The sequence below is a fragment of the Panthera onca genome, chromosome B4, assembly GCF_046562875.1.
Source record: "Panthera onca isolate mPanOnc1 chromosome B4, mPanOnc1 haplotype 2, whole genome shotgun sequence".
NCBI classification, from domain to species: Eukaryota; Metazoa; Chordata; class Mammalia; order Carnivora; family Felidae; genus Panthera; species Panthera onca.
In genome coordinates, this window is record NC_138345.1 from 23332583 (window position 1) to 23350967 (window position 18385).

General features: G+C 36.5%; 1 protein-coding gene across 1 annotated transcript in view; it reads left to right on the forward strand.

The window, feature by feature from the left end:
• GPR158 (G protein-coupled receptor 158) overlaps positions 1 to 18385 on the forward strand; it is a 426015-nt gene that overhangs the window by 222255 nt on the left and 185375 nt on the right. The window contains exon 4 of the mRNA XM_060659134.3: positions 11361 to 11584. Coding sequence (XP_060515117.3) covers positions 11361 to 11584 — 224 coding nt within the window. The remainder of the gene's footprint in view (positions 1 to 11360; positions 11585 to 18385) is intronic.

The window sequence follows — 18385 nt, forward strand, 5'->3', positions numbered from 1 at the left end:
GCTGTGGCAATTCTGTACCCAGTAGCTGGATGGGGCCCATATGCTAACAAAATTTGCCCTGAGCCCAGGGCTAAGGCTAGCAGGCTTGCAGCATAGGAGTCCTCAGGAGAACTTGTGAGTGTGGTACACTGCTAGCGGGTTAGATAGCAAGTATCTGCAGAGTTCTGCCTCCTGCAGGTGGCTCTGTGCTGGGGAGCAGGGAAGGAAAATGGCACCTACCAGCTCTATCACTTTTTTGGAGAAGTCTCCCAACATGCTTTGAAATGTTGAGGATGAACAGATCTGCTCCCCTTCTCCCACCCCCACCACCCCACCCCTGCCTTGTATAAACTTGTGGGTGTGTGGCACAGCCCAACTCTCAGCTTTTGATGGTTGCCTCTCAGCTCAGGCTGCTTTCTTTTTAAGGACAGAGACCACCTACGACTCACCCTCCTGGCTGGCCCGCTGCTGAGTCCACTGACTTTTAAAGCTCTAGAATCCAATCCCCCTCCCTGGTCTTACAAACTCCCACAGTTCAGCCTCTCTGGTTTTCAAAACCAATCATTATGGGGATTAGTCTTCCCCGTGCGAGCTGCTTGGTTCTAGGACCCATTTCTCTACACTGGTCCTTCATCACAGCTCCTTTCCTCCTGTAGGCAACCTCCCTCCACCTTTCTGACCTTCTTATCCTTTCAGATGCATCTTCTTCTCTATATTTAGTTGTGGAGTTTGTACCACCAGTCTTCAGATCACTCTCCAGTTTATTGACTTGGATGTGGATGATATCTACTCCCCCATATGGGATGAGGAGAGGTCAGGGTCCTCCTACTCTGCCATCGTCCCAAGCTCTGACAACAAATGTACCACATTATTAATTGCAAAAGAGAATTTGTTCTTTTTCCATTTTTAAAAAAATCCTTGGATATGTCTTACAGAGAGGAAACAAATAACTGATCTTAAACCCAAACGTTTAGAATGTTACAGAGTGTCTTATGTGAGCCTGTGACAGTACTCTACAAATCTGAGTTGTTGAATTCGGCAAAATCTGAAACGAGAAACTGTTTTGTTATTTTTTTGCTAATGTGAAAGTAAGGTTGTTCCTCTGATCGTGATTTAAGCTTATTGGGCCTCCAGGTCTTAAAAATCCGCTTTGGGTAGTTTGATCAATCCATTTTATTAGGGCATCTCACCATATTGCAATTCAGTTAAAATCTACATAACAAAGAGTGAACTGGAGAGGGTTCTACTCTTTAAATAAAATAGTTTTAATTGGGAGTAATTAATTGTATTCTGTACAATCTTCAACAAATTGATAGAGACATAGTATTATAAAGAAAAGAAAAGGACCACAGGCAAAGATAAGCTACTTCTGCAGAGTAAATTACTTTGTGAATGTAGAGGAAAGTATTTAATAGCATAATTAGAATCATCTGTGTGACCTGCCAGGCTCCAAGCTTGTTCACCTCTCTATGTCCAGCTTCTGGTTAAGCATGTTGTTCAAATCTAGAGGGGTACCATTCAAATTCTTTTCTATATGAGTGACACCAGAAACAGCTGACTTTGGAACCTAGAAGCTATTGTAGTTTGTTTTTGTTTTTGGGTTTTGGGTATTGGGTTTTGTTGTTGTTGTTGTTTGTTGGTTTGTGGGGTTTTTTTCCCACCCTGTATCACATACGCTTGACCCACTTCATATTTTAGCCACTATGATGGTTACCGGACATGCTGCCAGTACCTTACCTCAAATGCCCACAGAATTTCTTCCCTTTTTTGGCCTCAGGGCTTTCTCTGATGCCCCCCTAAGCTTGCTAAGCACTTATCCAGGAGTGCAGAGAAATTGAAGTCCCCTGGGAATAGCTGTCAACCAGTGGGATTGGTGGTTGCTGCAAAAATGGGCCAGCCTCTCCCATCCTTTGGAGAGACAAATCTGAGGGGTGCTTTTTGCAGTTTTAATGGTCCTCCCAGGAAGATTCATTCTCCATGGTGTTATCCAATTCAATACTTTTCATTGCCTTTCCTTTCTTTCCTGTTTCTAGCTCATCCTTCACTCCTGTTTTTCTGGGTCCCAAATCAGCTACCTATATTCAGGTACTTATCTCAGGCTCTGCCTTTGGGAAACCCAAACCAAAGCAGCTTTAACTTTTTGATGGTGGTAAGTCACATTTAAGCACAGAGAAAATATTTGTCTGCTGGTTGGCTGTTCTTCTTTTAAAGCTTTTTGAATTTACAATTATAGAAAGAAATAATGCAGTAGCCTTTAAAATTTGAGTCAGAGCCAGGGAAAGTTTTGCCTGACTAAGAATTTTGTTTGACATTAATATTGGAGGACCCCAGGAGTTGTCTCTATCTATACTCATTCCCTTGGTGATCTGACCCGGTCTTTTGGCTGTAAATGCTATCTATATGCCCATGACCTTTGTGTCTGTATCTTCAATGCAGACCTTTCTTCCAAACTCCAGACTTCACATCACTACCAGGGTCTCTGGTAGACGTCTGCAAACTGAAATGTCAAGTTTGAACTTACGGCCTTCTCCAAAAACTTCCACATGCATTCTTCTCTTGGTTGTTAGTAACTTCATCCATCCACTTGTTAACACCAAACATCTAGGAATCGTCTTTGACTCTTTTCTTTCTCTCGCATTCCACAACCAACTCATCAGAAAAATCTGAATCTAGCCAAGTTTTACTGTTACACTGTGGTCCCAGCCACCGTTAAGTCTCACATGGATTACTTCGAAGCTTCTCACTAATTTCCCTCCTTCTTATCCTTGCCCACTCCACTATATTCTCTATATTACCAAAGTAATCCTATAATTACATTAGGTATATCGTTCTCACTCCCCTACTCAAAATCCTACATGGCTATCTGACTGAAGGTAGAATCCAAGTCCCTACAAGTGACCCACATATGCCCTTTATGATCTGGCCCTGTTACTTCTCTGACTTCATCTTCCACTGTACTGCCCCACACTCAGTCTGCTCTCGCCACACTCGCCTCTTTGCTGTTACATGTGCCTGGTATGGTTCCACCTCAGGTTCTTTATACTGGCTCCTTTCTCTGCCTGGAATTCTCTCCGATCACAAGTCATAAAGGATCACTGTCTTACCTCCTTCAAATCTTTGCTTTGATATCACTTGTAGAATGAGATCTACCCAGGGCCGCCTAGTTGGCTCCGTTGGTTAAGAGTCCAACTTTGGCTCAGGTCATGATCTCACAGTTTGGGAGTTTGAGCCCCACGTTGGGCTCTGTGCTGAAAGCTTGGAGCCTGGAGCCTGCTTCAGATTCTGTGTCTCCCTTTCTATCTGCCCCTCCCCTGTTCATACTCTCTCTCTCTCTCTCTATCTCTCTCTTGCTCTCAAAAATAAATAAACATTAAAAAAAGTTAATAAAAAGAATGAGATCTACCCTAACCACTTATTTAAAATTGCATCTCTCACCCCTAGCTCACCTGACGCCCCTGACCTTGCTGTACTTGTTTTTTTCCTCTTGGCATTTCTCGGTTTTACATACAATATTATTTACCATTATGTTGATTGGTTGTTTTTGTTTCCCTCAGTAGAACACAAATTCCACAGGCACAGAGATCTTTGTTTTGTTCACTGATTTATTCCAGTAAAACAGTTCCTGACACATCATTTGACACTCAGAAAATAGCTGTTGAATTGAACAATAATTTGTTTCTGTCAAACTCTGTAAAACTTGAGGTACTATTTTATCAGTGCTTTCTATATCATACTCATTCCAAAAATGATTTGGAGTACCTTACAGAATTATACTTTGCAACAGAATAACAATTAAAGATGAGGAAATTGGGCAAGAGTAAAATATTGGTCATGAAAAAAATCAGGGATAAGGTTAGGTTTTCTATGTTTACTAGAAGTGGACCACGGATTTGGTCCTAGGCAAAGAGAAACTCTCAAATTTCGATTGGTTAAAAATGATGGAAAATTTAACAAAGCTGAAGAACTTGTCAAATGTAGTTAAAATGTGACTGTGACTGTGACTGCTTGTCATGGTTGTGTTATGAAAACCAAGCTCAAGTATACAGAGCACTTAACACTTTGCAGTGCAGTCAACCCTTAAACAACATAGGGGTTTGGAGTGCAAATCCCCTGCACAGTCACAAATCCACGTATGACTCCTGACTCCCCCAACTAGAGCTTAACTACTAATAACCTACTGTTGACTGTAAGTCCTACGAAAACTAGAGTTGATTAACATATATTTTGTATATTTATTATGTGCTGTAATTTATTGTTACAATAAAGGAAGCTAGAGAAAAAATGTTATTAAGAAAATGATAAGAGAAAATACATTTACAGTAGTATACTATATTGGTACTATAAGTTTATTTCGTTTGTTTTTGAGATGAATCATCTGTCATTACCTACATCAATATTGCCTTTCTTATATAATACGAAACACTGTAGATGTTAAATGTATTACTAACACTAGACATCAAAAATGAAAATGTAATATGGAAAAGAAATTCATATTTATTTATAGATATTACAGTTCAGGCAGTGATAAAGAAGCAGTAATATTTAGTGTAGTCAATACATTTGCTTCATGGTAGCCAACCCTGTATGCTAATGGATGAACCATATAAAATGTCTACGGCATACGGTATTACAATCATATTCATAATATTGTCTTGGAAACATTGTTACATTAAAAAAACACTTAATAGGCTCATACACAGTTTCTCCAATTGAGAGAGAGAGGCAGACTCTACCGTAATGTTAATTCTTTGGAAGCAAAGTTATAAAATGGTAAGAAAACTGGCACATTATTAATTTTATATTAAATATCACTTACTGGATGCCTTTGGAAGGATAGGTTATCCACTTCCATACAAGTCTTGCACATGATGTTCTATATAAAGAATACTTAAGTGAGGATGATGATGGTGACACAGAAATGTCTCATATAGTTCTTGCTTGACAGTTACTAGATTTTCACATGAAGACACATACACATACAACAAATAAGTTTAGTAACTGTATGGCATGGTTATTATTTAGTGTCAATTAAGTGGAACTAGCTCAGCAAAAAGGTCTTCATCCTCACTGTTTATATGTTGAATTGGGTGTGGAGGAAGAAGGGGAGGGGTTGGTCTTGCTGTCTTGGTGGGGGTGGGGGCATAGGTGGGGAAGGGGAGGCAGGAGAAGCAGGCACACTTGCGGTCACTTTACACAAATATATCTGTTTTTCACTTCTCTGTTTCTATATGGTACCAATCCTTCTACCCTGATTTGTGTTACTTTTAGCACCTGTATCAGATAATAGTCTATGTAGTAAAAGAAGCTAAAAGAAGTCCTTAAGTAATCAGAACCTTCTGCCAAATTGTGTGATGTCAACTTGTTTTCTGGTACTGCTTCTTCTTCCTCTTTTTCTTCATCATCTGGCACTTCTTGGGCCACACTCATCTCCCTCAAGTGGTCTTCTGTTAATTCTTCTGACATGGTATCCATTCACTCTTAAATTTCTCTTTACCTCCTCCACATTTTTTTGCCATGGCTCTGTTGTAAATCCCATGAAGTCATGTATAACATTTGTCACATTCTTTTTCCAGCAGGAATTTATTTTGGGGCTTGATGGCTTCTGTGGCTCTCTCATTATAACAACGATGGCATCTTCAATGGCATAATCCTTATACACTTTTATGATATTCTCTCTGTTGTGGTTCTCTTTCATGGCCATGATGATCATTTCCATAGAGTACCATGTAATGAGCTTTAAAGATCCTTATGACCTCCTGATCTAGAGGCTGAATTATAGACATTGTGTTTGAGGATAAGTAGAACCCTTTGATGCCTTTGGTGTTGAAGTCAATAGGGTTCTGGGTGGCCAGGGGCATTATCCAATATCAAAAGAACTTTAAAAGGCAGTACCTTCCTGGAAAAGAACTTCCTAACTTCAAGAACAAAGCATCAATGGAACCAATCCAGAGAAAAGGGTTCTTGTTGTTTAGGCCTTCCTGTACAACCAAAAGACTGGCAGCTGGTGTTTATCTTTTCCCTACAAGGAGCTGTATAGATAAGGGCAGTCCTGATCATAAACCTGACTGCATTTGCACAAAAGAGCAGAGTTAGCCTATCCTTTTCTGCCTTAAATCCTGGTGCTCACTTCTACTCCTTATTAATAAACATCTCTTGTGGCATTTCCCACACCACCCTAACCCCCCACCCCAGAACAGGGCATTTTCATCTGCATTAAAAACCTGTTCAGGCAGATATCCTTTCTCCTCGATAGTTTTCTTAAAGGCATCTGAGAATTCATCTACTGCTTTTAATTGGCAAAAGCTGTTTCTCCTGTTATCTTGACATTTTTTAAGCCAAACCTCTTTCTAAAATTCTCAAACCATCCTTTGCTGGCATTAAGTTCTCCAGCTTTAGATCCCTCACCTTCCTTTTGCTTTAATGACTTCACTTTTTTTTCAAAACATATTAGAGTCCATAGGTATACTTTTCTTATAGCAATCCTGCACCCACATAAAAGCTGCATTTTCAATATGAGATTGAAATGTATTTTAGGATGTGCCTGCTGGCATAGCTGCAACAACATCTTCACAAATTCCTTTTTCTTTTTCTTTCTTTCTTTCTTTCTTTCTTTCTTTCTTTCTTTCTTCCTTTTTTCTTTCTTTTTTTTTTTTCAATTGTCTTTACTCTGGATTCTTTTATCTTGAAATGGCAGGCAACTGCAACTGCAGACTTCAATCTACGGTGCATATCAAGCAACTCAACTTTTTCTTGTAACGTCATACTTTTCTCTGCTTCTTGTGGGCACTTCTTTTTTTTTTTAAGATTTTATTTTATTTTATTTTACTTTATTTTTTATTTTTTTTTTAATATGAAATTTATTGTGGGCACTTCTAGCATCACTAGTGGCACTCTGTATGAGTCTCGTGGTGTTATTCAAGGTTTACGGTATTGCCCTAAACACAGGTAAAAAAATACGTGAGAGCCCTGAAAGGTCACTTTTTATGTGCTACACAATTTACTGGAGAGACAAAATGCTCATGCAGAGATGATTAGCAACAGTTGGGGTTTTAGGAAGATACTGGCAATGCTTGAGCTCATCACAATAGCATCAGGAGGTGGGTACAAAATTATTAGTGCAGTTAATTTTAAGCACTTATGATTTAATACTGCATCTTTACATTTGTTTACATTTCTCTCAACTGTGGGATGGTTTCATGTGTTGTCTGTAAATATATGCACATTTTGATAGATGTTAAAAAAATTTTAAATTTATTTTAATGTTTATTTTTGAGAGAGAGAGAAACAGAGCGAGTGAGAGTGGGGGAGGAGCAGAGAGAGAGGCAGACAGAGAATCCGAAGAAGGCTCCAGGCTCTGAGCTGTCAGCACAGAGCCCAGCACAGGACGCAAACTCATGGACCGTGAGATCATGGCCTGAGCCGAAGTTGGATGCTTAACCGACTGAACCACCCAGGCACCCTAAATGTTAAATTTTATAATATATTTGTGTATATTTTATGATAGTAAATGTTCAAATAGACTGGCGTCTACATATATTTATGCATCCATTACATATGCAACTTTTTCTTTAATTTGTCAATATTTCTAGGCTATACAGTTTATCTGCAAGTTTTTTTTTTTATCTGCAAGTTTTTTCAAATTGTCAACATTCTCCCAAAATTTTCCAATACATTTATTGAAAAAAATCCATGCATAAGTGGACCATGTGGTCCAAACTGATGTTATTCAGGGTCAATTGTATTTTTCTTATTTGAGCAATTCAGGTGCTGTATCTCATACCATCTGGGAGAATTATGCCATTAGATATGGGTGAAGTTTCAAGTTTAATATGTATAGAAAGTAAATAGTATACACTTCTTGGCTGATAGACAGCCGAGAGCTTCTTAAACTTAAATGAGAAAATTTCTGCCTGTTTAGCTAAAGCAATAAGCAAAGACTGGATTAAGAAGGGCTATTTCACAAAATAAAGACTTTCCATAGATACTTTCTTTTTTTACTAATTTAATGTTTGTTGTGATTCTATTTATAGAGTTTGGTTTATTGAAGGGCATTTGCACTTGTTAGGAATTACTGTCCCTTGTTACCAGATGTCCAGTCTATAAAACCATAACTTTAATATTTTGTCTATTCTTTTTATTGTTTCTGATATGAAGGTAAATTCCATCCATATTCTTCCATCTTGGTCAGAAGGGGAATCCTGACCTCTGTCTTCCAAATTTGTCATTAGCAGTCTTGACATTTTTGTCACCATCATCAGACCATCTGAATCTTTGACAACTTTCTTTATCTTATTCAGTACAATAACCCTTTCTGGCTTCATTCACGTGACTATCCAGTTTGCACTCAGAGTTAATTAAGTTATTGTTTTCTTAGTATCCTACACTTTTGTACTTTGTAGCTTTTGATATGTGTGCCCTATCATTCCTCAAGTTTTTATCTATATTAGATACCTGTTTTTAATCCCTTCAAATGCCACTTGGCCCTACCTCTTACTCCAGTCATTGCTCTGTTTCCTGAAAGCCTTGAAGAGCTTTGCATAAATACAGTTGTATTATATTTTGCCTCAGCTTGGGACTTCATACCACACTTTTAAGTTTCTGTTCTACTCTAGGATATCACTAGAGTCATGGCACAAGATGCAGGAATCTGCTCCAAAGTTATGAGTACACAACCAAAAATGTACAGGAGTTGATGACTCTGAAGGCTACCCTTGATCAATTAAGATCGATGATGAAGAAATGTTTTCCTCTTTCATCCCTTAGATTGACTCAGACTCAGGAGGTCTCTGGAGGATTGAGCACCAGCCACCCTGAAGGAGTGAAGGCTGTAGGTCCATCACATAGCCTTGTACTGGCTTTTCCTCCTTCCCTAAAATGCCACTGTCACAATCCTTTCTTTATTCTCTCTCCTTGACTGCTCTGTCTCCGCAGTGGTTTCTATGCTACTGGTAATTGTAGAAAATAAGAAAAAAACTGGTTTGAGTAGATCTCCTAGTAAATCATACCATCTTACTCTAAATGGATTCTTTTTCTGCAAAGTGATCCAAGTAGTCATCTTGTATAATAGTGCTGCTCGAATCTTTCATGTGTTCATCCTCAAGACCGGCTTTCTTCTTTCTCAACACCTATTCTACCTGAGTTGTTCACAAGTATAAGACTACACAATTGACTTCCACATTTTCTTTGATCTGTATTTCAGAACAGTTTTCAACTGATTCTCCTCTCTATAAAAAAAATAAAAATAAAAAAAATCTTTAATCCATCTCTACTTCTTTCCTTTGATGATGAGAAAAGCCATCACTTATTCTTACAGTTAATTTCTCCAACTGTGCTTTTGATTACATCCAATCCTCCCATCCTATCCTTACCAGTCTTTCCAGTGCCTCCTTTTACAGAACTTACCTGTAATAGAAGAAAACAAAACACAAAACCAAAATCCTTTTTTTTTACTTCATTATTCCTATTAACTATGAACTTTTCTTGCTTTTTTTCATTCAAAGGAGCATTTATTGAAATAATATTCTATTTTATCACATATTTATTCCTTAAGCCCCAACAACCTAGTTCCAGTCTTTATTGTTCCTTGGGAACCACCATCTTGAAGGTCAACGAAGGATAAAACAGTCATTTTGCCTCATAGCCTTTCTTCAGTCATCATCATTGATCACATTCCAGTATGTTCCAATAAATCTGTTTTCTTTTATGAAATTGTAAAAATTTGGACATATCTATTCTCCCTCTTTACATTACCTAATTATTGTCTTATCTACTCCCAGAACTCTCTGTAGGTTCTTTCTCTGATTCTGATCCTTCTCCCACACCCCAGTCTTATATTATTGTTCACTTCTTGTTGTGTATTACTCTTGGACAATGAGTTGGACCTCAAAGTTAGCTTCTCTGAAATGGAGATTATCATTCCCATTTACTTCCTCCTTACCTCAGCTCTTCAAAGCTTCTAACTTTCTTGTTTTTGAACAATAGTAATTTTCTTTAAGGCACCAACGATTTCTACTTCCTCTTTGCATCTTCAATATTTGAAGAAGAGAAAATAAGCACTCTGATTTATATACATTAATTCATTTAATCCCCATAGCAATTCACATTTTGTACATAAGTAAACTAAGACCCAAAGTGGTCAAGTGAGTTGCCTAGTATCTCAGAGCTGCCTAGGAATGGGAACCATATCTTCTGGATACCTAAATTCATATACTTTTCATTGTGTAACAGAATAGTCACTCTTAAACATCATTGTATACTGAATTATCAAGAAATACTTAATTATGTTTTTTCTATTTTATATATTAAGGAAGGAAAGAAGACAAATACATTTTAGAAAGAATATGAACCTTCTTCAACAAGAGTTGAAAGTTATAAAGACTTTCTATTAAACTTTATATTATTAAAATGCTATTTTAATCAGAACAACCTCTTTCTCAGATTCCTCAATCTATCAAGGTTATGTTACATACTGAACAGGGTGGTTGTGTTATACACTAAACTGGGTGGCTATCTTATATACTAAACTGGGTATATATTCCCTAATGTCTTTCATATTGAGTTCGGAGTTGGAAATAGTTTTTTTTTTAGTTTATGTTATTAATTGGATATTTGTCAATGTTAAACTCAACTCAACAATTAAAATCTTTACCTATTGAGCTTCAGAGCTAAATTAAGTTTGATAACTGAGAATAAGAATCTAAAAGTAAAGGGAGGGTCAATAGTGGCAGTTAGTTAATAGTGGAGAAATGTCCTATGAGTAGACAAAGTGGAAAATTACACGATAGCCTGTAAGTATGGATTATACTCTGGGCAAAGGATGCACCATCATTAGGCAATTGCACAGTGAACAACTGTCGGTTAAGTGCCATTTTATCCAATTTAGACCTAATGAACTTAGTAGATGAGATCCCTGCTGAATTAAGGAGCAATCAAAGCCTCATTTTGGATTCTGTGCCATCTAGGTCAAGAAGTTCCAAAAGTGTTGGGTATGACTTGGTACAGGAAAGAGACAACTTTCTTCTCCTTCCTTCTGGTTAATTCTTTAACAAATACTTATGGAATATGATTTGTGCCATAGAAAGTATCATTTGGTGATTGGTAGATAATGATATAACAGAAAACTCTTCTTTGCCATTGAGGAATTTTAGTTACACTTTTGCTAATTTTTCTCAGTTACTCTGAATGACATTTTTAAATCAAAGTGATAAAAAAAATTTTTGTTTGAGTCTAAAAGCAAAGTAACTCTCTCCCCTAGCAAGAAGCTTGCTAAAAAGTCTTTAATAAAAGGGATAAGGAATGGAGAGGTGAGGATGTGTTTTGTGTACTCAATCTCACCTATCTCAGAGGTGCAATGACACTGTGGTTTTATTTGGAACTTTCAGGAAGGGATCCGGATCACCCTTTGACAGGAAGTGCAAAAGATGTGTCAGAAGAAGCCCATGTCTGCCTACCCTGCAGAGAGGGCTGCCCCTACTGTGCTGATGACAGCCCTTGCTTTGTCCAGGAGGATAAGTATTTGCGACTTGCTATCATCTCCTTTCAAGCCCTGTGTATGCTGCTCGACTTCGTTAGCATGCTCGTGGTCTACCACTTTCGCAAAGCAAAGGTAAACCCAGGTACCCTGGTTATGTACTTCCTTTTTATTACGAAGTGACCACTTCTTTTTTCAAACAAATTGAGTTTTTCCAAGCCCCAGTTGCCTCTCTGTTTGGCAGAAGTCTTCCTATTCCCATATAATATAATTAGACCAGAGTATGAACGTTACATTCTTTAACTTCCTAAGAGAAGTAGGGTTTAAAAATATGGAACCTTATTATAACATTTTCTTCTACAGAATGCTTCCCCCAGTTTAGTGTGGAGCCTCAGTACTTTATTGCCTTGAAGAACTCTCTTTTCTATCTCTTTGGCTTCTAGAAGAACTTATTTTGCTAGTAGCCAATGTATTGTTAATTTTTTTCATATCTAGAAAGCTTTTTGGTATTTGTTATATTTCATTTTTATTTCTCTTAACCATTGACAAATGGACGACTATTTTTGAGCACATTATCCTACAAAGGGCTTATATGACTTTTGAGCGAGGCTGCCCTTTGGTTCTGTTCTGAGAAATCAAAGAATAGTATAAACATTTATATGCTTCTTAGTCAGGGGTGGAGGAAATGCTAAAATGTCCAGGGTAAACATTTCTGGGAAATTGTCTTCAGTTGGTCACCCAATGAATTATATGTAGCCAGTGTTGTCAGAATTTGTGGTTCTGTTTCTTTCAGAAACTTATTTGTTGTACTGGGGGAAAAAAAAACCACAAAGTCTAAAGTTTCCAGCTTTTCCAAATTCAAATGACCCCTTCGTGTTAGCAAAGTTATACAGATTGGTTTAGATAACCAAGCTTACTGGAAGCATAAAGTGTTCCCATTAGAAATTTTAAAAATAAAACAACTCTCTGTGAATGGCATCTATTACAAGGCCTCAAGTCAACATAATAAAAGAAAACCCTCTACTGAGATTCTAGGAGAATGTATCCATTATGTTAATGTTATAGACTTTAATAGTTATTTTAAATAGACAGTTTCATTAACAGAAGCATACAACACAAATTAAAATCAGGCTTTAAGTTAGTCAGAAAGTGCAAATGGGCAAAATGCTCTTCATTTAACCAATACTTGTTTTTCTTTTGCAACAAAATATGTGTTAAAGTGTATATGTAATAAAGAAGCAGGCAAGTGGGGTTGAGAAATATCTAACCACTGTTACCTAGATAACAATCCGTTTTTTAAAACACCTATCCCTGGCAGAGCAGGTAGAATTAAAAGGTCTATTTAATAAACTGTTCTGAAATCTCTCTATGTAGTATAATTCATTTGCACAGGGGATAACAGTTCTTTACAAATTTTAATTGATTATAATCATTAATGATTGCTGTGCTAAATGGAGTTAATGATATATAATGGGCAGAATATTACATTGGATATTAAGAAATCTGAGATAGTTCTTTTTTTTTTTAATATATGAAATTTATTGTCAAATTGGTTTCCATATAACACCCAGTGCTCATCCCAAAAGATGCCCTCTTCAATGCCCATCACCTACCCTTCCCTCCCTCCCATCCCCCCATCAACCCTCAGTTTGTTCTCAGTTTTTAAGAGTCTCTTATGCTTTGGCTCTCTCCCACTCTAACCACATTTTTTTCCTTCCCCTCCCCCATGGGTTTCTGTTAAGTTTCTCAGGATCCACATAAGAGTGAAAACATATGGTATCTGTCTTTCTCTGTATGGCTTATTTCACTTAGCATCACACTCTCCAGTTCCATCCACATTGCTACAAAGGGCCATATTTCATTCTTTCTCATTGCCACGTAGTACTCCGTTGTGTATATAAACCACAATTTCTTTATCCATTCATCAGTTGATGGACATTTAGGCTTTTTCCACAAATTTGGCTATTGTTGAGAGTGCTGCTCTAAACATTGGGGTACAAGTGCCCCTATGCATCAGTACTCCTGTATCCCTTGGGTAAATTCCTAGCAATGCTATTGCTGGGTCATAGGGTAGGTCTATTTTTAATTTTTTGAGGAACCTCCACACTGTTTTCCAGAGCGGCTGCACCAGTTTGCATTCCCACCAACAGTGCAAGAGGGTTCCCATTTCTCCACATCCTCTCCAGCATCTATAGTTTCCTGATTTGTTCATTTTGGCCACTCTGACTGGCGTGAGGTGATATCTGAGTGTGGTTTTGATTTGTATTTCCCTGATGAGGAGCAGTGTTGAGCACTGAGATAGTTCTTGATGGACCAATGTCTTGATCTATGTTAATGTTACTTAACATTTCCAAAGTTACTAACCTTTCAAACTTCTCTGGGTCGTCATATGAAATGCTACTTTATAAGGTTTTCATGAGAATAGATATCTTCGTGTATCATTTAGTGAAATTTCTATAGCTACAAACTAGTTGTAGTAAATAAATCAGATGTTATCTAGTTTTAGGATGGTCACTTTTTGAAGAATCAGTTTTCACAGAATGTGACATAATATAAGGGGGAATATTTTTAGGAAATGATATAGGTTAATATAGTCAGTGAATGCAGATCTAGTATACTGAAGAAAGGAAACATTTGGTGAACTTTTCTCTTCTGATTTCAGTTACCAAAAGGAAGAGAATTGTGAAAGCAGTAAACCATTTCCAGTGTAAAGATGGCATGTTTATAACATGTAGATATTGGCTTTGCTTTTTAAAGTTCTCTTGTGTCTTTACAGCATTTTTTTGCATAAAGCAGAAAACTGATCATTACTTTTGAGGTAATACTGATGCCTCTCTTACAAGTTTCCCATTGCATTGCCTACCCACTGATAGTATAAAGAATAAACAACTTACAATCTAAAAATTTATATCTATTTTGACAAAAGAGAAAGACATTGTGTGCAATGTAGAAGTAGCATAATATTATGGGTGAGTGTGCAGACTCTAGAGTAACATTGCTTGTACTTGAATCCTGTCCAGCCCCTTGAATACCATTATACTTTGGGAAAATTGCTTAGCCTCACTTCAACTAGTTTCTTCCTCTATAAAATTGGGGTTGGGGCGCCTGGGTGGCTCAGTCAGTTAAGCGTCCAACTCTTGGTTTCGGCTCAGGTTATGATCTCACGGGTTTGTGAGTTCAAGCCCCGTATCAGGCTCCACACTGAGAGTATGGAGCTTGCTTGGGATTCCCTCTTTCTCCCTCTTTCTCTGCCCCTCTCCCACTTGTTCTCTCTCTCTCTCTTTCTCTCTCTCTCAAAATAAGTAAATAAACTTAAAAAATGGGGGTTAATATACCAAATACAAAAATAATTTTAAATGGGTTATACACCTAAATATAAGGCCCAAAACTAAGAAACATTTTTTAGAAGAAAACATAGGCATAAATCTTCATGATTCTGGGTTAGACAAGGTTTCTTAGATACAGCATCAAACGTATACATGACAAAAGAAAAAATAAATAAATTGGACTTAATCAAAATTGAAAACTTTTGTGCATCAAAGGACATCATCAAAAAGGTAAAAAGACAACCCCTAGAATAGCAGAAAATATTTACAGACTATACTAGTACTCAGAACATATAAATAATAAAAGGACAACAGTATTCAAAAATGGACCAAGTGATCTCAATACAAATTTCTCCAAAGAAGATATGCAAATGGCCAATAAGCATATGAAAATGCTCAATAACATTAGTTATTAGGAAAATTCTAATCAAGCCTATAGCACATGCTAGCATAGATAAAAATAAAAAAGACAATAACAAGTGTTGTTTAGGATGCGGAGAAATTGAAACTCTCATTCATTGCTATTGGGAATATAAACAGTGTAACTAACGGTCCCTAAAAAAATTAAACATAGAGTTATGATATGCCAATAATTCCACTCCTAGGTGTATACCCAGGAGAATTGAAAACATATGTCTAAAATGACTAAAATCAAAAACACAAGAAATAACAAGCAGTGGCAAGGATGTGGGGAAAAAAGAATACCTCATGAACTATTGGTGGGAATGCAAGCTGGTACAGCCTCTGTGGAAAACAATATTGATGTTCCTCAAAAATATTAAAAATAGAATTATCATTATGATCCTGTAATTTCACTACTGGATATTTACCCCCAAAAAACAAAAACAGTAATTCAAAAAAAATACATGCACCTTTATGTTTATTGAAGCATTATTTACAATAGCAAAGATATGGAAGCAACTTAAGTGTCCATCTGGAGATGAATAAAGAAGATGTGGTGTGTGCGTGCGTGTGTGTGTGTTTGTGTGTATGTGTGTGTGTGTATACACACAGAACAACCTCGTGGTTTCCAGAAGGGAGGTACCTCGGTGGAATAGATAAAGAGGATTAAGGGTACATTTAACCTTGATGAGCACTGAGAAGAATATAGAATGTTGAATCATTATATTGTACAGCTGAAACTAATAACAAAAATAAAACCTTTGTATACACAAAAATGTTCACACAAGTGTTGATAACAGCATATTTCATAATAGCCAAAAAATGGAAACAACCCAACTGTTCATCCAGTGATGGATGAATAAATAAAATGTGGTATATCCATAAAATGGCAAATTTTTTTGTCAATAAAAAGGAGTGAAGTACTGATACACCACAACATGGATGAATCTTGAAAACATGCTAAGTGAAAGAAAACAGTCATGAAAGATCATATATCGCATGATTACATTCATGTGAAAGGTCCAGAATAGGCAAATTGGTAGAGATAAGAAGTAGGTCAGTGGTTGTCAAGGGATACAAGGAGGGTAGAATGGGGTGTTACTGCTAAGGTGTTCAGGGTTTCTTTTCTTTCTTTTTGGTCCAGTAGATTATGGTGATGCTTTCACAAATCTGTCAGTATACTACAAACCACTGGCTTGGACACTGTAAAAGGATTTATATCTTAATAAAGCTATTATAAAATTTTTTAATTAATTTTTTAATATTTATTTATTTTTCAGAAAGAGATAGAGCATGAGTGGGGAAGGGGCAGAGAGAGAGAGAGAGAGAGAGAGAGAGAGAGAGAGAGATGCAGAATCTGAAGTAGGCTTCAAGCTCTGAGCTGTCAGAACAGAGCCCAATGTGGGGCTCAAACTCACAGAATGCAAGATCATGACCTGATCTGAAGTCGGATGCTCAACTAACTGAGCCACCCAAGCGCCCCTATTATAAAAATTTTTGAAGGAGTTTATTAATTGCCTCACAGGATACTTTTGAAGATTTAATGAGATAATTTATATAGAGTACCTTACTAGACATTTGTCTTTTGTTATTATATTATTTTATTATATTTATTATACATATTATTTATTATATTATTTTAGACCTCTTTGTGAAATTAATAATCTGTTTCCTTCCAATGTTAGGGGCTAAGTATGACATTTAAAATAGCTTAAAAGATAAGGTGTTTAAAAATATAGCCATGCCTATTTGATGTAAGTAGTGGGATTCCAGGCAATAAATTCATTTAAACTGTCTTTATAATTGTAAATGATCATTTTATACTAATCCTAATAGATTGTCCAGATAGCTGAAATGAACAAAACACAGATTCTCTTATTTTGGCTAACTCTTCACTATGAAGGAATGGAAGGAATGCTAAACTGTAGGCAGGATAGTTTCACTTAATTAGTCTCAGTTAAAAAAAAAAAATGTTTTGAATACCCAAGCTCCACAAGTGCCAATTCACATATGCACGTGCAATTACACAGGTATTTCTATATAGATAGTTATCTTTAAAAAGTCTTTACTATGCATTTATTTATATGTGGCTTTTTGTTATTTTTCAGATGTTAAGTGTACAAGTAAGCTATAGCTATTTACTATTTATATTTATCTATATCATTGACCTTTCTAGGAGGATTCCAACCTCTACCTTAGAAATGAGAAAGTTACAGAAATCTTGAGAGACTATCAATTATGAAGTCATGGAATGTATGCTCCCTGTTGTGTTATTGCAATGGTAACAGTTTAAAAGCTGGTCATGTAAATCAATTTGTTACTAATTTCCTGGTTTTTATTTAGAAAGATGACAAAATATGAGAACTAAAATGAAGTAACCCCTTTTCATAGAAAAGAAAACCCAGCCTCTAGGAGATTGTCAGTTGCCCAAAGTAACCCATTAGGGTGGGGTAGGTATGTATTTATATTTTGTCTTACGCCAGCACCCATAATAAAAATTTCTAGAAGATTAAAAGTATTAATAGATTGAGGCTCAGTGAAAAAAGGGTAGAAAAAAATTAGTTGAAGTCAAGGGTGGGGTTAAGATATGGAATGATTCCATGAGGGCAGGTATACTGTTTTTAGCCTGTTGCTAGAAAAAACTTTCTGGGGTTTTCTAGCAATAGTGCAAAGAGGAGAAAAAAAGCAAGTTAGGGTTCACAAGATAAAAACTGACCAGTCACTCAGATGAAATTTGAATATGCCTATCATTAAGTCTTCAGAGATATTTTTCCTGTGGATTCTTAAATAGAAAATATTGTTAAATGTATTGAATGATAAACATCCTTACAGAAAATAAATATAATAATTTTCATAGCTTTATTTGTTAATTTTCCTGATATTGTGCTAAAGTTTATTTATTTATTTATTTATTTTTAATTTACATCCAAGTTAGTTAGCATATAGTGCAACAATGATTTCAGGAATAGATTCCTTAATGCCCCTTACACATTTAGCCCATCCCCCCCACAAAACTCCTTCAGTAACTCTCTGTTCTCCATATTTAAGAGTCTCGTATGTTTTATCCCCCTCCCTGTTTTTATATATTTTTACTTCCCTTCCCTTGTGTTCATCTATTCTGTGTCTTAAAGTCCTCATATGAGTGAAGTCATATGATATTTGTCCCTCTCTGACTAATTTCGCTTAGCATAATAGTTCCATTCATGTA